Genomic DNA, 14,012 nt, shown 5'->3' on the forward strand with positions numbered 1-14,012 from the left:
CAAGTTACCTCAGAGAGGCGGTGGCACATTGAAAGGCTTCATTCTCATGAGGGCTTTTGCAGCGGGCTGCATTTTACCGGGTATTCCCAAGACAGCCGAGAAGGCAGGAGAACACAGTAAACATGGTAAGATCACGCTCTCTCTGTCTCTGACTTGTAAGGAAATGAACTAGAGCCTCTTGGTTGAGACTATTTGAGGACTAGACTGGCTAGTTAACAGGGTATGGAGCTACAGTTCATGTAGATACTGGTTTGACCTTCAGAATTGACGTGGGTCCTTTGTAAAAAATTAACCTTATTAATTAACCTTATAAATTATCGTTTTATTAGGCTGTAAACATTTGAGACTGTAAGCTACTTTCAAACACACAAACATAGAAAAACACGTTGTAAATCATTAGCCTGTAAAAGGTTAAACTGAATTATTGTCTAAAATAATAACCAAGACCTACAGTAGGGTATGTTTTTTTTTTTTCAAACAAGAATAAACAGGAGCGCTCCCACACCTTCAGGCAGGGTGGATTGTGTCAAATTAAAAAAAGTAAAAAAAAAAAAAAAAAAAAAAAAAAAAGAAAGAAAAAACTGCAACATTGAAATGACATGTCACGACATGGCTCAGTTCCTTTATTTTATTTTATTTTCTTAAAATTCAAACAAGTATAGACACAAGCAGTTAAAGGGTTAATTTCCTCGACCAAGCAGCACGGAAAGACTGACTTGAGCTGCCCGCCAAGTGAAACAGGGGCCGCAGATTTGGAAAACCAAAATACTAAATTCAACAGGCTCTGAAACCCACACAACCAATGCGTCATTTCCCCTGGAAAACTTTGTTTGGACACGGCCTCCTGCTGCCTTCAGGTGCTGCACAATAAACTTCGGAATTTTAAATACTCAAGGAAGGTGGTTATTATTTTCACTTTCCTTAACCCATTACAAGACAGCATTTGTACTCACTTGGCCGAGGTGTATCAAATAGCATGTAGCATGCTGTGTAATGATTAGTATTATTCCGTTGTCCCATTTATTTTTTCTGTGTGTTACATTGGTTAAATTGCAATAGGTGTAAAGTTATTCATTAAATGCAACAGGTAATGTCAAACCAGTTCTTGTCTTTTATTCTCCTGCTACGGTGCAGTGAAGCTATGGTGCTCCGTTTCTAAAGTAGAACAGGTTGACTGCAATAATATTTATCCAGAGACACCGAGACACTCATTAGAACATATAATAGATATGTATCTAAAGGAGCACTTTCTTTACTTGGCGTGCACATAGGCCTACGCCAACTATATTTTTTCTTTGAAATAAGACATATATGAGTAGCATATATATTGCATGCTGTTAAGTGACTACTGGGAACTAAAAGTTGTTGAAGATGGAAGAAAGCTATATGATATCTGCATGAAGCACTTTTGTTCCTTTAAGCATTTATCATTCACAAAAATAATTAATCGACACATTTAAACTATATTTCCCTGCTATAATGGCAAAAATTGACAACAGTAAACAGAACAACCCCATTTTAAGTGTTTATACAGGACAACAGGTCGATCAAAATTATCATTGAGCCAGTGACACCACAGAAACAACACCCAGTTAAAGTGAAAGCTTAAGAAATGCTGGAGGTGACAACAAAATATGTTGGCTAGTACCAGAATATGTTGCGGTTTTGTGGCTGACGTGGGAAAATTCACTTGTTGTCCAACCGGCTTCATAGCGACACTGGTGTTAGAAGTTTACGAGGAGTACTTGAAGGCATCATTCTACCAGCGGGCTCCGTGCGCTCCGCTGGAGGGGCAGAACTTCAACAGCACTCAAAGCTCCGATGTCACAGTCTACCGCACTTCTATCGTTGTGGATGCTTCATTGGATGCAAGGAGGACTAAACACAACATGTTTGTCAGTTAGACATGCACCTTAGTGCAAAACACAAGCTGTACACACTGGCAGCCGTGTTTCTGTTGGAGGGGGGGAGAAAAGTTTTCTTCTAAGTCTAATTAAGGGTAAGTTGATCTTGAAATTACTGCCAAAACTGATTGCTCTCAGTTACAGTTATGGATGGATCTATCACTTTGCTAAGGCAGAATATCTTTTTTTTAAATGAACATTTTCTGCTTTTTCACACTTTCCGTTGTTTATCCTGGTGGAATGATTTTGTTTTTGTTCTATGCTCTGTAGGAGTTTAAGTTCTAAACCAAAATCATGTTCACAACCTACATAAAGAGTCTGAATGATATGGTATTTCCTACGGTAAGCTTTCAGGTTATAAGCACTCCTGCATGCCTTTGCTATGCTGAGAGATGCATGGCCATACTAAAAAAAGGTCTATGGACAAACAATCCCTACTTATATTTACTTCGGATCATAAACCTGCACTCCCTTCCTTTGTTCATAGACAATTGATGATATTTGTGCTGCCACATGTAACTACTTAAAAGTTTGCATATGTTCATTTGAAATGCATGTTTATTAACTACTGTTTCACATGTAAGCAGACATTTAAGTGAGTTATTTCTCTGCTTTGCTTTAGTCCGAGAACCCCGAGGAGCAGCCAAGTACTGGGGTCTTGGGCCGAATCGGGAGCTGGTTCTCTCCATGGAAGGGAAAGAGTTCAAAGAATCCTAATGAAAATGCCTTCCCAACTAGTGATCAGGCTGTCAAGTTAGAGGCAGAAGGGGAGAGTGAGGAGCCTGTGAGACGGCAGGCAAGGGAACAGCAGTGGGAGGAGGAGAAGGAACACAGCTCCAATCCCAATTCTCTGGGTCTCCACAGAGAGATTTTCCTCTGTGAAGAGGAGGACGCCACGCAGTCTGCCCACAGAGACGGCTTCGTTGTGAGCAGCAGTGAGACAGGAGAAGGAGGTCCAAAAGAGGAGGAGTCTGTGGTGTGTAGAAGGAAGAGAATAGGGCAGGGCAAGGAGAGGGAGGAGAGCAGCAACGGTACTTCGGTGAGCGGGAATTCTGAGAATGCCAGTCATCTGACACATCTGTCTTCCTGCTCTGAGCAAGGAGTGGTATGGGAGTCAGATCAGGCCCACACCCAGCCTGAGGCCCAGAAACAAGCACACGCCCAGGCAGGCAGGAGGCTCCATGTGTACCTGGAGGAGACCAGTGTGATTCACCGTGGCCAAGACACCTGTGCTGGGCAGGAAGTGGTTCGCACCAAAATCAAGAAAAACCTACAAGTTCTACCTAAGGCAAAGTCATCACCAAGTTTTGATTCATCAAAGAGCTTAAGTTCAACAAGTACAGAGAACAAAAGGCTAAATGTGAGGCCTGCTGTTGGGGCACTGAATTATTACAGTGCTGTAGAGGGAGTGTCACTGAAATCACCCAAAGACTTGCAGTTAGAGCCTGAACCTTATCAAGAACAAACAGAGGCAGACAGCATGGGGCGAAAAAATGCAGCCAGAAAGAAATGCAGGAAGAACTCTCAGGGAGATGGAGGGAGCAGCCCCCAGGAACAAATACCTTCCAATGCCCAACCTGTGTCAGAGGGATGCCCTACATCAGATAACTCAGTGAACAGTCCTCAGGGCAAAAGTCCAATTCACATGGGAGAGTCGCCTGTAAACTCCTCCACCAAGCCCAACCCCACCTCTCAGGTCTCACCTGGGGGAGTGGAAAGTAAGACTTCCTGCCCTGACTCAGCCAAGCATTTGGCCAACTTCCAGGACTCAAACTCAGTCATTTTAGCCACTCGGGCATGTGTGGTTGAGGGGGGTGCAGACATGGAGGACGATGACAGCTTTTACAAAGTGGAAAGGAAGACAGAGACACCAGAGTCCAAACGCAGGAGTATGAAGGTTTCTCGGAGTGAGGTGAAGCTTTTTTCAAAGCACGTGCCTTTTAATGCTGAGCAGAGTTCAGCTGAAGATGACCTGGATTTTAAGGCAGCGTTAAAGATTACTAAAAATGAAGCAAAGGATAAGACCAAAACAGAGATTCACGCAAGGTAAGTGTTCACCTTATAATATAGTAAGAGAACTGTTTGTGATTTGGGAATGAATGAAACAATGACAATGACATTTTCACAAACTGAAGTGTATACAGCAAAGCCTTCCAATAATGTATTTAAAATAGCTTGTTTGTTAGGAATGAATGTTACATGCTACAACTAGTGTACTTCCAATGTCAGACAACATTTTAACCTACCTGTTTAGCTTTTGTCTAACATGACATTGGTGTCAAAACAGGGAATGTGCTATGGGTGGAACATCACAGGCGTGTATCCACAGTGAAACAAATATATGAGTCAGAACTCAAAGTACAGCCCTATGCTTCAAGACTCACACTGTAAAGTACAGATCAGATTAAAATATAGGTCAGATTAGATTTAACAAATCACCCAAATATAAAACTAACTTTTGCCAGTTTAATACATTACACATACATTCATTAAAATCTACTTCAAATCTACTTGTTTATTTTCGCAGAATATATAATTTATGTTTCAACTTTTACCTACCACACACAGACTACAAGACCTGAAGAAACTTGATGAGGAGCCTAAGCCAGCCGTTGGCAGGATTGGAGATAAGATCAGCCTCTTTGAGCGCCAGGCGATGGGGGGCCGCAAGCAGACCTTTCAAAGCCCAAGGAGTGCCGATGTCTCTCCAGTCAGGAAAGCCACTGAGAGGCTGAAAAAAGACCTTGTGTTGTCAGATCAAAGGTCCAGATCAGCTGAACGCTGCGGCACTGCGGGCTCCAGATCTGCATCACCTGTCACGGAGAAACCGATGACGATCAAGGAGCGAGTGAAGAACCTTTTCGAGGCATCTGTAACAGCAGAGAAAGCAGCACTACCTCAAAAGCCAACCATGACAGGAATGTCTCAAAAATCCACCTCGTCTGCGACAGTTGCTGCATCAAAGTCGCCAGAACTGGAGAGTCAGGGTAAACAGGATACTAAAGAGCAGATAGCGACAATAGCAATGTCAGAGACAACATTAAAACCAGATGGACGAGATACCACTGATAGGGGGGTAAAGATTTCCATTACTAAAGAACAACGTATAGACTCCAAAGTAAAGCACACAGAGACCTCAAAAACAGCAGACCAGGGTACAAAACCTAACAGTGTTGAATCAGATGCTCCAGCTAAAGGGACAGGTGATTCTGCAGAACTGACTAATAATGTAAGCCCACAGGTCAAAGGCTCTAGCAGAGCAGGCTCCCGCTCTAAAAGAAGAAAAAGCAGAGAACCAGCCAGTCCCCTCAGCCCCAACAGTGAAAACAAGTCAGACCACTTTACTAGTAAGCAAGAGTTCACTGACATACATCACGTGGATGATACAGAGGAGACTGCTTCAGCCTCCAAACATTTTACAGAAAAAGTCTCATTACGAGCTGATAAAATAGAAAAAAATACATCAGATAAACAGCATGTTTCTGATACCAAACAGCAAGCAATTAAAAAGGGACCAGAGGTATTAGGCAAACAGAAAAAACAGTTAGATTCTTCATCTAAAAAGGACAACATTGACAAACCAGTCAACAGACAGGAGGGATTACCTGAACCATCTGTCAAGAAAGATGGACCTGATACTGCTCCTTGTGGCAGAGGAACAAAGAAACCTATTGACCAGGTTCCTGTTATTTTACACCAAGAGGAAAATGCAGGGGGAAACAGCCTCTCATTCACACAAGAGAGAAAAAATGTCTCCAAGGACAGCAGAGAAACATCAGCCTCCTCCCCCTCACCTTCGGTTGAACGACTTATTGAGAAGACTCCTTCAGTGGAGCAAAACCCGCTAGCTGAAGCCACCAAAATAGATAAAGAATTCTCAATGCAATCTGAGTCAAAAAGTAAAGTAAAAGCAACGAATTCTAGTAAAAAAGACATAGGGCAACCACGGCAACAACAAAACAGCAACACAGAACCAATAAATCAGACTGAGGGTAAAGATTTGGAGAAACTGAAAAAGGCAGAGAGGGGAAAAACAAATCAGAGTGAGAACAAAGACAAAGAAGAACCTCAGCAGCTCTTGCCTTCAGATGAAAATACAACAAAGGGCAAGGTTTCACACAGTGGACAAGGTATCTCAGGGACAGAAGGAAGTGTTGCTAGGGATGATCAGAAAAAAAATGCTGCAAGAAAGGGGGAAGCACAGCCTGTTAGAAGCATAACAAAACCAGAGGCCAACCAAACAAAACCAGCTTCTCAGCCCTCAGACAAGACAGTTGGATCGTCAGACCTCCACACTCAAACACAACATGTCATTCAGACGGTGACTTCACATCCAGAAAACACTGCTGTTTGTGCCGTCAACCAGGCTGATGAGGCTAGAACCATGAGTGATAGGCAGACTTTGAAGAGGGAGAAGGCTACAAATGCGCCTGTGTTGCAAACAACGTCTACAGAAAGCTCTGGAACAGACACAGAGCCAGTGGTGATTGCAGCCGAACCACAGCCTAATTCTGTATTTGTGGAAAAAACAGAGAATTCAGCTGATGACTCACATACACATGGAGCTAATGATGCTGAGTTCTCCAGCTCAAAGCCTATTACCAAAGCAACTACAGCAATTGAGGAAGTGACCATAAAGGTCGCTAATGACACTCCAGGGCTGATAACTGCACAGACTGACAATATTGCAGAGAAGGGCTCATCTGTTAAAGAGCCCACTTCTATTTCTGTCTCTAAGTCAGTGAGCAGCAAGGTAACAAGCCAGGATGATGGGAATAAAAGATCAGTTGACAAATCAATGGACTCAAAAGTCCAAATCTCAGCAGATGAGATGAAACCAGCGCCTAGCCGCCCACAGTGTGAGGAATTAAAAAATACAAGTATAAGTGATATCACGTCATTCAAGGGCACAGAAACCAAACCACAGAGTTCTCCAGACAGTGCTGCTTCTAGCTCCACAGTTAAAATGATGGAGAAGACAGCTGAGAAAACATTAAATATGCCAGCGACTGAACTTTCACCTGCTGCTAATGGTGGTATCTCCCCACATCCACAGCTCTGCACAGTGAAAAAGGAACCAGTCAATAACAAACCAAATCAAACTGTAAAAGCGCCCCCGTCCTCAAAGGCTAATAAGCTGATCCCAGACTCAATGCAGTGTTCGTCCATGAAGAAGCTCAATTTGCCACGGGGACTAAGCAGAGATGATTCAGCAATACGGCAAGATGCCCCTTCTAGTTGGCTGGATGTGGACTTTCCCAAACGGAAACTTAAAGTCATGGCCCCCAAATTGAGTTCCTCTGGAAGTGAGAGCAATCTTCTTGACACTTCCGGTGAGCTAGATGATGAGGAGTTTGTTGAGAAAATCAAGAAGCTTTGTGCTCCCTTCTCCCTCCCGCCACGTAAACACAACCACCTCCGGCCACCTCAGCCCGCCTTTGCGATGCCAGCCATCAAGGAAGACCACTTTGAGAAGACATTTGACCTTGAGGAGTTTAAGTTTGGCTTGAGGAAGAATAATTTCGTCTTAGACACATCCACAAACCTATTTGACAAGCTCCAAAGCTCAGATACGAAAACAGGTCTAAGGCCTGTCAGGGCTAGTTTAGCAGACAGGAGTATATTGCTTAATAGCTTGGACACCCACTCTCGCCTCAAGGACAAGAGCCCTGTCAAGGATGAGGAGGATGTTAAGGAAGAGAGAGATGAGCATTTTAAAGTGAAGTCTCGCTTGGAGGGGAGCTGTGTCTTCAGCAGTCTCACCAGCTCCAGCAGAGGGAAGAGAAATGGAGCTCAAACGCAGGCAGAAGGCACTAAATCTGGGGATGCGTCACCCAGCGAAGGCCCCCTGCCCAGCCCTACACTTTTATCCCAGCCACCCCTGCCAAGCCCAACTGCCACAGCTCCACTCAAAAACACACTGTCCAAGCAGAGCCTTGCCCCGGGCGACAGAGAGGAAGCCCAGGCCGTGGAGGCTGTGGTCAGTGACTCAGTTCCTCCACTTCCCTCCTTCAACAACATCAAACTGCCAGACTATTTAGAGAAGTACCTCCCCCGAGAACCAGCGAAACCAGTGCAGAGCATACAAGGACAGGATCAAGCCAACACCGAGGTCAGTTTTTCTGTATGCTATTTTCCCCAACTAAAAATGATTTAAATGTTAATCAAGTCCTTACAACAAAGAGATTTCCATGTAATCAGAGCCTAACAAGTAAAATACCTCCTGCAAGCAAAGACAAGTTGAAGTTAAGCAAAGCTATTGACCAATTATATCAGCAATCAGTGTTTAAACTGTCCAATGAAAACTACTCATACAGCTTTGTTCTCTGTTTAAACATGTTTCTAAATCACTATAAATGCAATTACAATATTTTCTGACTTAAGGGGTAGGTTCACAATTTTTCAAGTTTTCTAAAACAATAGTCAGATGCCCAAATGAACATTGACACGTGTTATTTCTTGCTGTAATCATTCCTTCTGTTTCTACTGGCCATTAGAAGATCCCTTCATAATGTACTTTTAATATAAGAGATGGGGGACATATGCAAAAAAGTGCATGTGCAAAAATGTATTTAAAAGTTTATGTGAAGATAATATGAGGCTTCAGTGGTCTCAGTTAGTCAAACCAAGTAAATATCTTCCAAAGTTACTGTCTTTTTAGTACAAATTCCAGTTGAAGCCTCATATTATCTTCACATAAACTCTTGAATACATTTTTGCTTATAACGAGGATTGTGGATTTTGTCTCCCTGCACCTACATTGTAAGCACATCTGGAGGGGATCTTCTAATGGTCAGTATGAGCAGGAGGAATGTTACACCGAGCAAAACCTGTTTCAATGTTTATATGGGCACCAGACTGTAAGATAGACTTGAAAAATTGTGAACCTATTCTTTAAGGAACAGAATGTACAACTTTCACCACTTACACTTTTCTGTTTATGCATCAGGTTACTGGAAAAATGACAACTCCAGTCCCTGTAGTTGAAGCAGACCTGCATGTAAAACTAGGTCTGGTGTTTCCTGATGCTGTGCCTTCATCTTTTCCTGGGATTCCTCCAACCACAAACCCGACACTCCCTGAGATTAAACAGCCTCCGGCTCAGCCACAGGGGATACTTAGTAATAATGTAAGTGTGCTGCATGCATACTGTAAAAGCATAACTAATCGTTTAGTATTACAAATTAAAGCTGTACATCTCACCTTTCAACAGCTTAGACTTTCTGGCAAACACACCTGCTTGCTGCACTGGCAGGTGGAAACTATTTATATCCAGTGTGTGGTGCAGCTTCCATTAAAGCTGCACGACAAACGTTTTTTATGGAAATATTCAGTTTTGTTTGTTTTTTTTTACATCTTATTAGCATTCTGGTATGAGGTATCATCATTAATAGGAAAGGTTCTCTATTGAAACTAACAGTGGATCTTTTGCCTGGCTTGTCCCTTTGATGTCATTTGGGCAGATAAAAAAATAACTATGCTGTGTTTAAGTCTGTGACTCAAAATCATTTGCATTATTGATTAATCTGCTGATATAATAGGTCAAATAAATAAATTACTCATCACAATTTGCCAAAGCCCAAGCTGACATGTTCAAATCGCTTATTTTGTCCACCAACAGTTCAAATCCCCAAATTATTCATTTACTTTAAAAGAGGAGTAAGAAAACCATTTTTGCTTAAAAGATGACATAAAATGATTAATCAACTACTATCAAATTTACTGGTGATTCATTTTCTGTTGATAAACTAATCAGTGATTAGACCTGTCATGACTTGATGTAACAAGATGGTTGCTGCAGTTGACATTTTTCACTGTAATTTGTAGCTGCCAGTGCAAGTATGCTGTATAAAGACACATGTTTCTTCAGCCGGGTATTCCTCTTAGTGTAGTAGTTGACTAAGAACAGTTAAAACAGTGTAGTCTTCATGGACCCACTGTGTTCCTGGAAGTGAACTGAAAGGTCAGGACAATTATTATCCACAGAGCTGCTGCACAAAGAAATGCAGATTAGCTTCTCTAGCTCTTCATAGATATTTGCCATGCTCCACAGTCTTTATCGCAATGATAATTCTGTGTTTTTGCATTCCAGATAAGAACTGCCAGAGGATTTCACAAGCGCCCTGGAAAGGTACAGTTGGCACAGCTTTGCCTACGTACAATAGAAACAAGATGGAGAGAGGAATCTGGACAGACAAGTCTGTTCTCTGGAAACATCTGCTTTTCATATGTTGTTCTTAGGGGTAAACAAAGAATAAAAAAAACAGTCTAGGGCAATTGCACAGCTGGATGTGATTACAGTCGTGGAATTCAGTGCTGTCAATGCAGTGCAAGAACTTGTGGCACTTCATTATTGTCGAACTTAATTGCTCATATAGTAGTTGTTGCAAGAGAGAGGGCTATTCCCTGAGCACACAACATACAGTATTTCACTACATTGTTTTGCCTACACATTGTTGTAATTCAGTCAACCTCCAGCTTTAGCTGTGCTGGGAATCCACAGTAACAACTGGCATTAACAGAAAGCACATTACATGAGAAGATTTTGGATTTTACAATGTATTTTAGAGTTATTGATTTGGGCTAAGTAAAAGTAAGAGTAATATTGACAACAGAGTCCACTGTAGCCAGTTTTTAGCCAGTAGTTCATTATTCACAAACTTCAATATTCTGTTGGTCTATAAAAAAATTGAACTATTATATTAAAGTGGTGCATTACATTAACAGTATGTCCCCGATGGTTCAAGTAATGGTGTGCCTGCTTTTCAGTTTAGAGGATCATAAATATGCTTTTACTGTAGCATAACAGAGTAATGAAAGAAAGCCCCATGCTATTAGGTCCTTCCCACCACTCGGTAAATCACGATTTAATGTGATGGAGTAATGCATTTTGCCATTGATTATTTCTCTTCATGGTCAATGTGTTGATTTGTTGCAACACTGCCCTTCATGTCTCTACACAGATGGTGTTGTTCGAGAAAGCTCAGTTCTGTGGGCAATCTTATGATATTTGCAGGGATATAGCAGATGCTACGTCTATGCGGCTCTCACCTCTCATATCTGTGAAGGTCATTAGAGGATGGTAAGTAATATTCAACTAAAACTTTTAGAGGATGGAAAGATAATCTGAAGTGTAGTTCTTTTTTTAAGATATGTTTTTTGGGCAATTTTGGCCTTTAATGGAGAGCTGATAGTGGCGAAGTAGTCAGGAAACAAGGGGAGATGGGTATGACATGCAAAGGTCCCAAGCTTGAGTCGAACCAAGGACTTTGCAGTTATATAGCATGTGCAGTAACCTTTTGGCTACCGGGGTGCTCCTGAAGTGTAGTTCTAATTAGTGTGAAGTGGTTCTGGGATGCCAGTGTTGCCTGTTAAGGCCCCCGGAGGACATTTTACATACACACTCACTTTCTACAGTCTGTTATTATGTTGTCATGAATTAATGACCTACTTTTTTTTCTTGGCTGATATTTAAAGAAAGTGTTGGATATTTTGGGAACTATGCTTATTTGCTTTCTTGCTGAGAGTTAGTAGAGAAGATCAATATTACTGTCCTATCTGTCTGGTACATGTATTGCTACAGACAGCAGCCCATTAGCTTAACCTAGCGTAAAGACAAACAGGGGAAAACAGCTGGCCTGGCTCTGTCCAAAGGTAACAAAATCCAGTGCAGAAACATCCTGAGGTAACCAGTGGGGACTTCAGGAAGTGAAACCACAAATTGACATTTTTACACTTCCATTTTTTGGACATATTAAACAAACAAGATACAATGTGCTAATTAGGGAGTTCTAGAGGTGCTCATAGGCAGATTTTGTTGATTTTGCTCACTGTTTCTCACTGTTATCAGTCTTTATGCTAAACTAAGCTAACTATCAATTTCCTTGTCTAACTTTCAGCAGGAAAGCAAATAAGCGTATATCTCAAAAAGTCAAAGTATTGCTTTAAAACACATTTCTAGATGCTTTTATTCTGATCCTTTTTTTCTTTTTTTCAACATATAATCCTGTGTTTCTGCCATATGAAAACATGTTTTTGTTTTCACTACAGTTGGGTACTATACGAGAAGCCTGACTTCCAGGGACGCTCCATTGCCTTGGAGGAGGGGGGCACAGAATTGACAAATGAGTGGGCAGAGTCTGGGCTGGAGACAGAGCCACACAACAACCTGCCAATGCTGATTGGCTCTATTCGACTTGCTGTCTCTGTGAGTGCACACTGGTTAAATACTTTGACCTCATTTACCCTTTCATGTCTCAATATACATAATCATCACCTCCCATGGCCCTCTGAAGTGTAGCTAAAATGTGATATTGCTTTATTGATATTCAGTCCAGGCACATTCAGAGCAGAAAATAATAAATGTGAAATAGACTCTGCTTAGTTGAGATCCCGCTTGGTTGCATTGCAAGGAATGATTTAAGGACCAGTTTGGGCCACTACTGATAATTGCTGTGTTTGTTTCCCTTTCTCTGTAGGATTACAATATCCCCCATATTGATCTGTTTACTGAACCAGAGGGACACGGCAGAGTAACACCGTACCATGACGACGCAATAGAGACGGGTTCATTTGGCATCCCGCTGAGCACTGCTTCCATTCAAGTTCACTCTGGGGTGTAAGTATGGCTGTTTCAGCAAAAGCAATCATTCACATCCCTGTGATGGACCTGTGGTGAAGCGTGCATGACAATAACGAACACGCTGACAAAATCAAATCATTAACTAGACACATTGTCTTCTTATTGTGATTGATCAGAGTGGTAGTTATCTGGAGATTAGATATTATTTGAAATACAATACATTTAAGCCACAGGCGCTTAAGAAAGGAGAAGCTGTCTTTGCTTCGCTGCATCAAAGCGTAAAGTGCAGATAATGAGACAATCCCAGTTCTCTGCAGTGATTTTTGGATTGCTAATGACTGGCTTACCCACCAGGAGAGTAGACTTTGGAAATCTTGCATTCTGTGCTGTCTTTTTAATGGTATGCTCTCAGTGTTTGGCTTTGACAAATAGCTGAGAGATAATGATTATTTCTACTACGTGTTCATCTTTGTCTTTGGTTTGACTCTCACTCACTTGCCTGCTCAGGAATGTCTGTCCTGCTGCTGCATGTTAAAAAAGAGACAGATTGGGCGGGGGGCACTTGGAAAGCAGAGTGAAGAGGTGGAGAATACATGTAGAGTGAGAAACAGACAAAGGTGTGGAGAGAATTTGGCAAAGGGGAGAATGTTTTTCCACGTGAGAGGTGTAGGCATTCAGGACATTTTGTGCCCTACCCCTGAAGGAAGTTAATGACAGCAGGCCTCTTTCCCACAGCTATTTCTGTAGGTTTACCTTGGCACCTTTGGTATAAACCTTCTGTAAAATGTTTCAGCGTTCCTTAAATTTCTACATAAGCTTCAACTAGTTGCTGTCAGATGCCAGCTCATCTCTGCACAGTTACAAAATTATTCTATCTCAGTAGTAGCTCCTCCTACGGTGTTCTGCGACAAGCGGAGCAACTGTTGAGCAGATGTAGTTTTCTGATAAACAAATTTACTGTATGCACGTGACTCAGTTCAGTTCACTGAGCAGAGTGACTCATTGGCTTCTCTGATTGTATATATTTCAGCACCATGAGGTCAGTATCACTTCTTGGTATCACTTCCACACCACTGACTGAATGAGCTGGGTTTATTTTCTTTGCACGCGGCTCACATCTGGTGATCAGTATAAGTCATTGTGTTGCTCTGCATAATGGCTCAAAATGCCAGAGGTAGGGGCATAGTTCCAGCAGAGGCTGCCCGTGCTAAAAATGAATTGTGAAGAAAAAGGCTTTGAATTGAAGCATGCCATTCCCAAGATATTTTATTATACAACAATTAGCTTTTGTTCTCAGCCCCAGCTGCATGACTCATATCTGAAATAAATATAAAACACCCAATTAAAACACTGCCTTGATTTAATAATGCTTAATGTACTGAGCGCAAATCATCAATTCTGTTTGTCTGTGTTCTGAGGGAAACAATAGATGTTGATTTCTATGTGGGAAAAACAAGCATCAGTGAGTTTGTAGTTCTCTATCTTGTCACTGTTTTACAAAACCAACACAACACAGAAGGTCATGA

General features: G+C 41.8%; 1 protein-coding gene across 1 annotated transcript in view; it reads left to right on the top strand.

The window, feature by feature from the left end:
• LOC121882342 (beta/gamma crystallin domain-containing protein 1-like) overlaps positions 1 to 14,012 on the top strand; it is a 26,896-nt gene continuing 12,884 nt past the window's right edge. Inside the window, exons 1-8 of the mRNA XM_042390537.1 lie at positions 1 to 125; positions 2,527 to 3,950; positions 4,473 to 8,016; positions 8,854 to 9,033; positions 9,997 to 10,035; positions 10,868 to 10,986; positions 11,955 to 12,111; positions 12,383 to 12,522. Coding sequence (XP_042246471.1) covers positions 123 to 125; positions 2,527 to 3,950; positions 4,473 to 8,016; positions 8,854 to 9,033; positions 9,997 to 10,035; positions 10,868 to 10,986; positions 11,955 to 12,111; positions 12,383 to 12,522 — 5,606 coding nt within the window. The 5' untranslated portion in view covers positions 1 to 122. The remainder of the gene's footprint in view (positions 126 to 2,526; positions 3,951 to 4,472; positions 8,017 to 8,853; positions 9,034 to 9,996; positions 10,036 to 10,867; positions 10,987 to 11,954; positions 12,112 to 12,382; positions 12,523 to 14,012) is intronic.

The sequence above is a fragment of the Thunnus maccoyii genome, chromosome 17 (assembly GCF_910596095.1).
Source record: "Thunnus maccoyii chromosome 17, fThuMac1.1, whole genome shotgun sequence".
Classification (NCBI taxonomy): Eukaryota; Metazoa; Chordata; class Actinopteri; order Scombriformes; family Scombridae; genus Thunnus; species Thunnus maccoyii.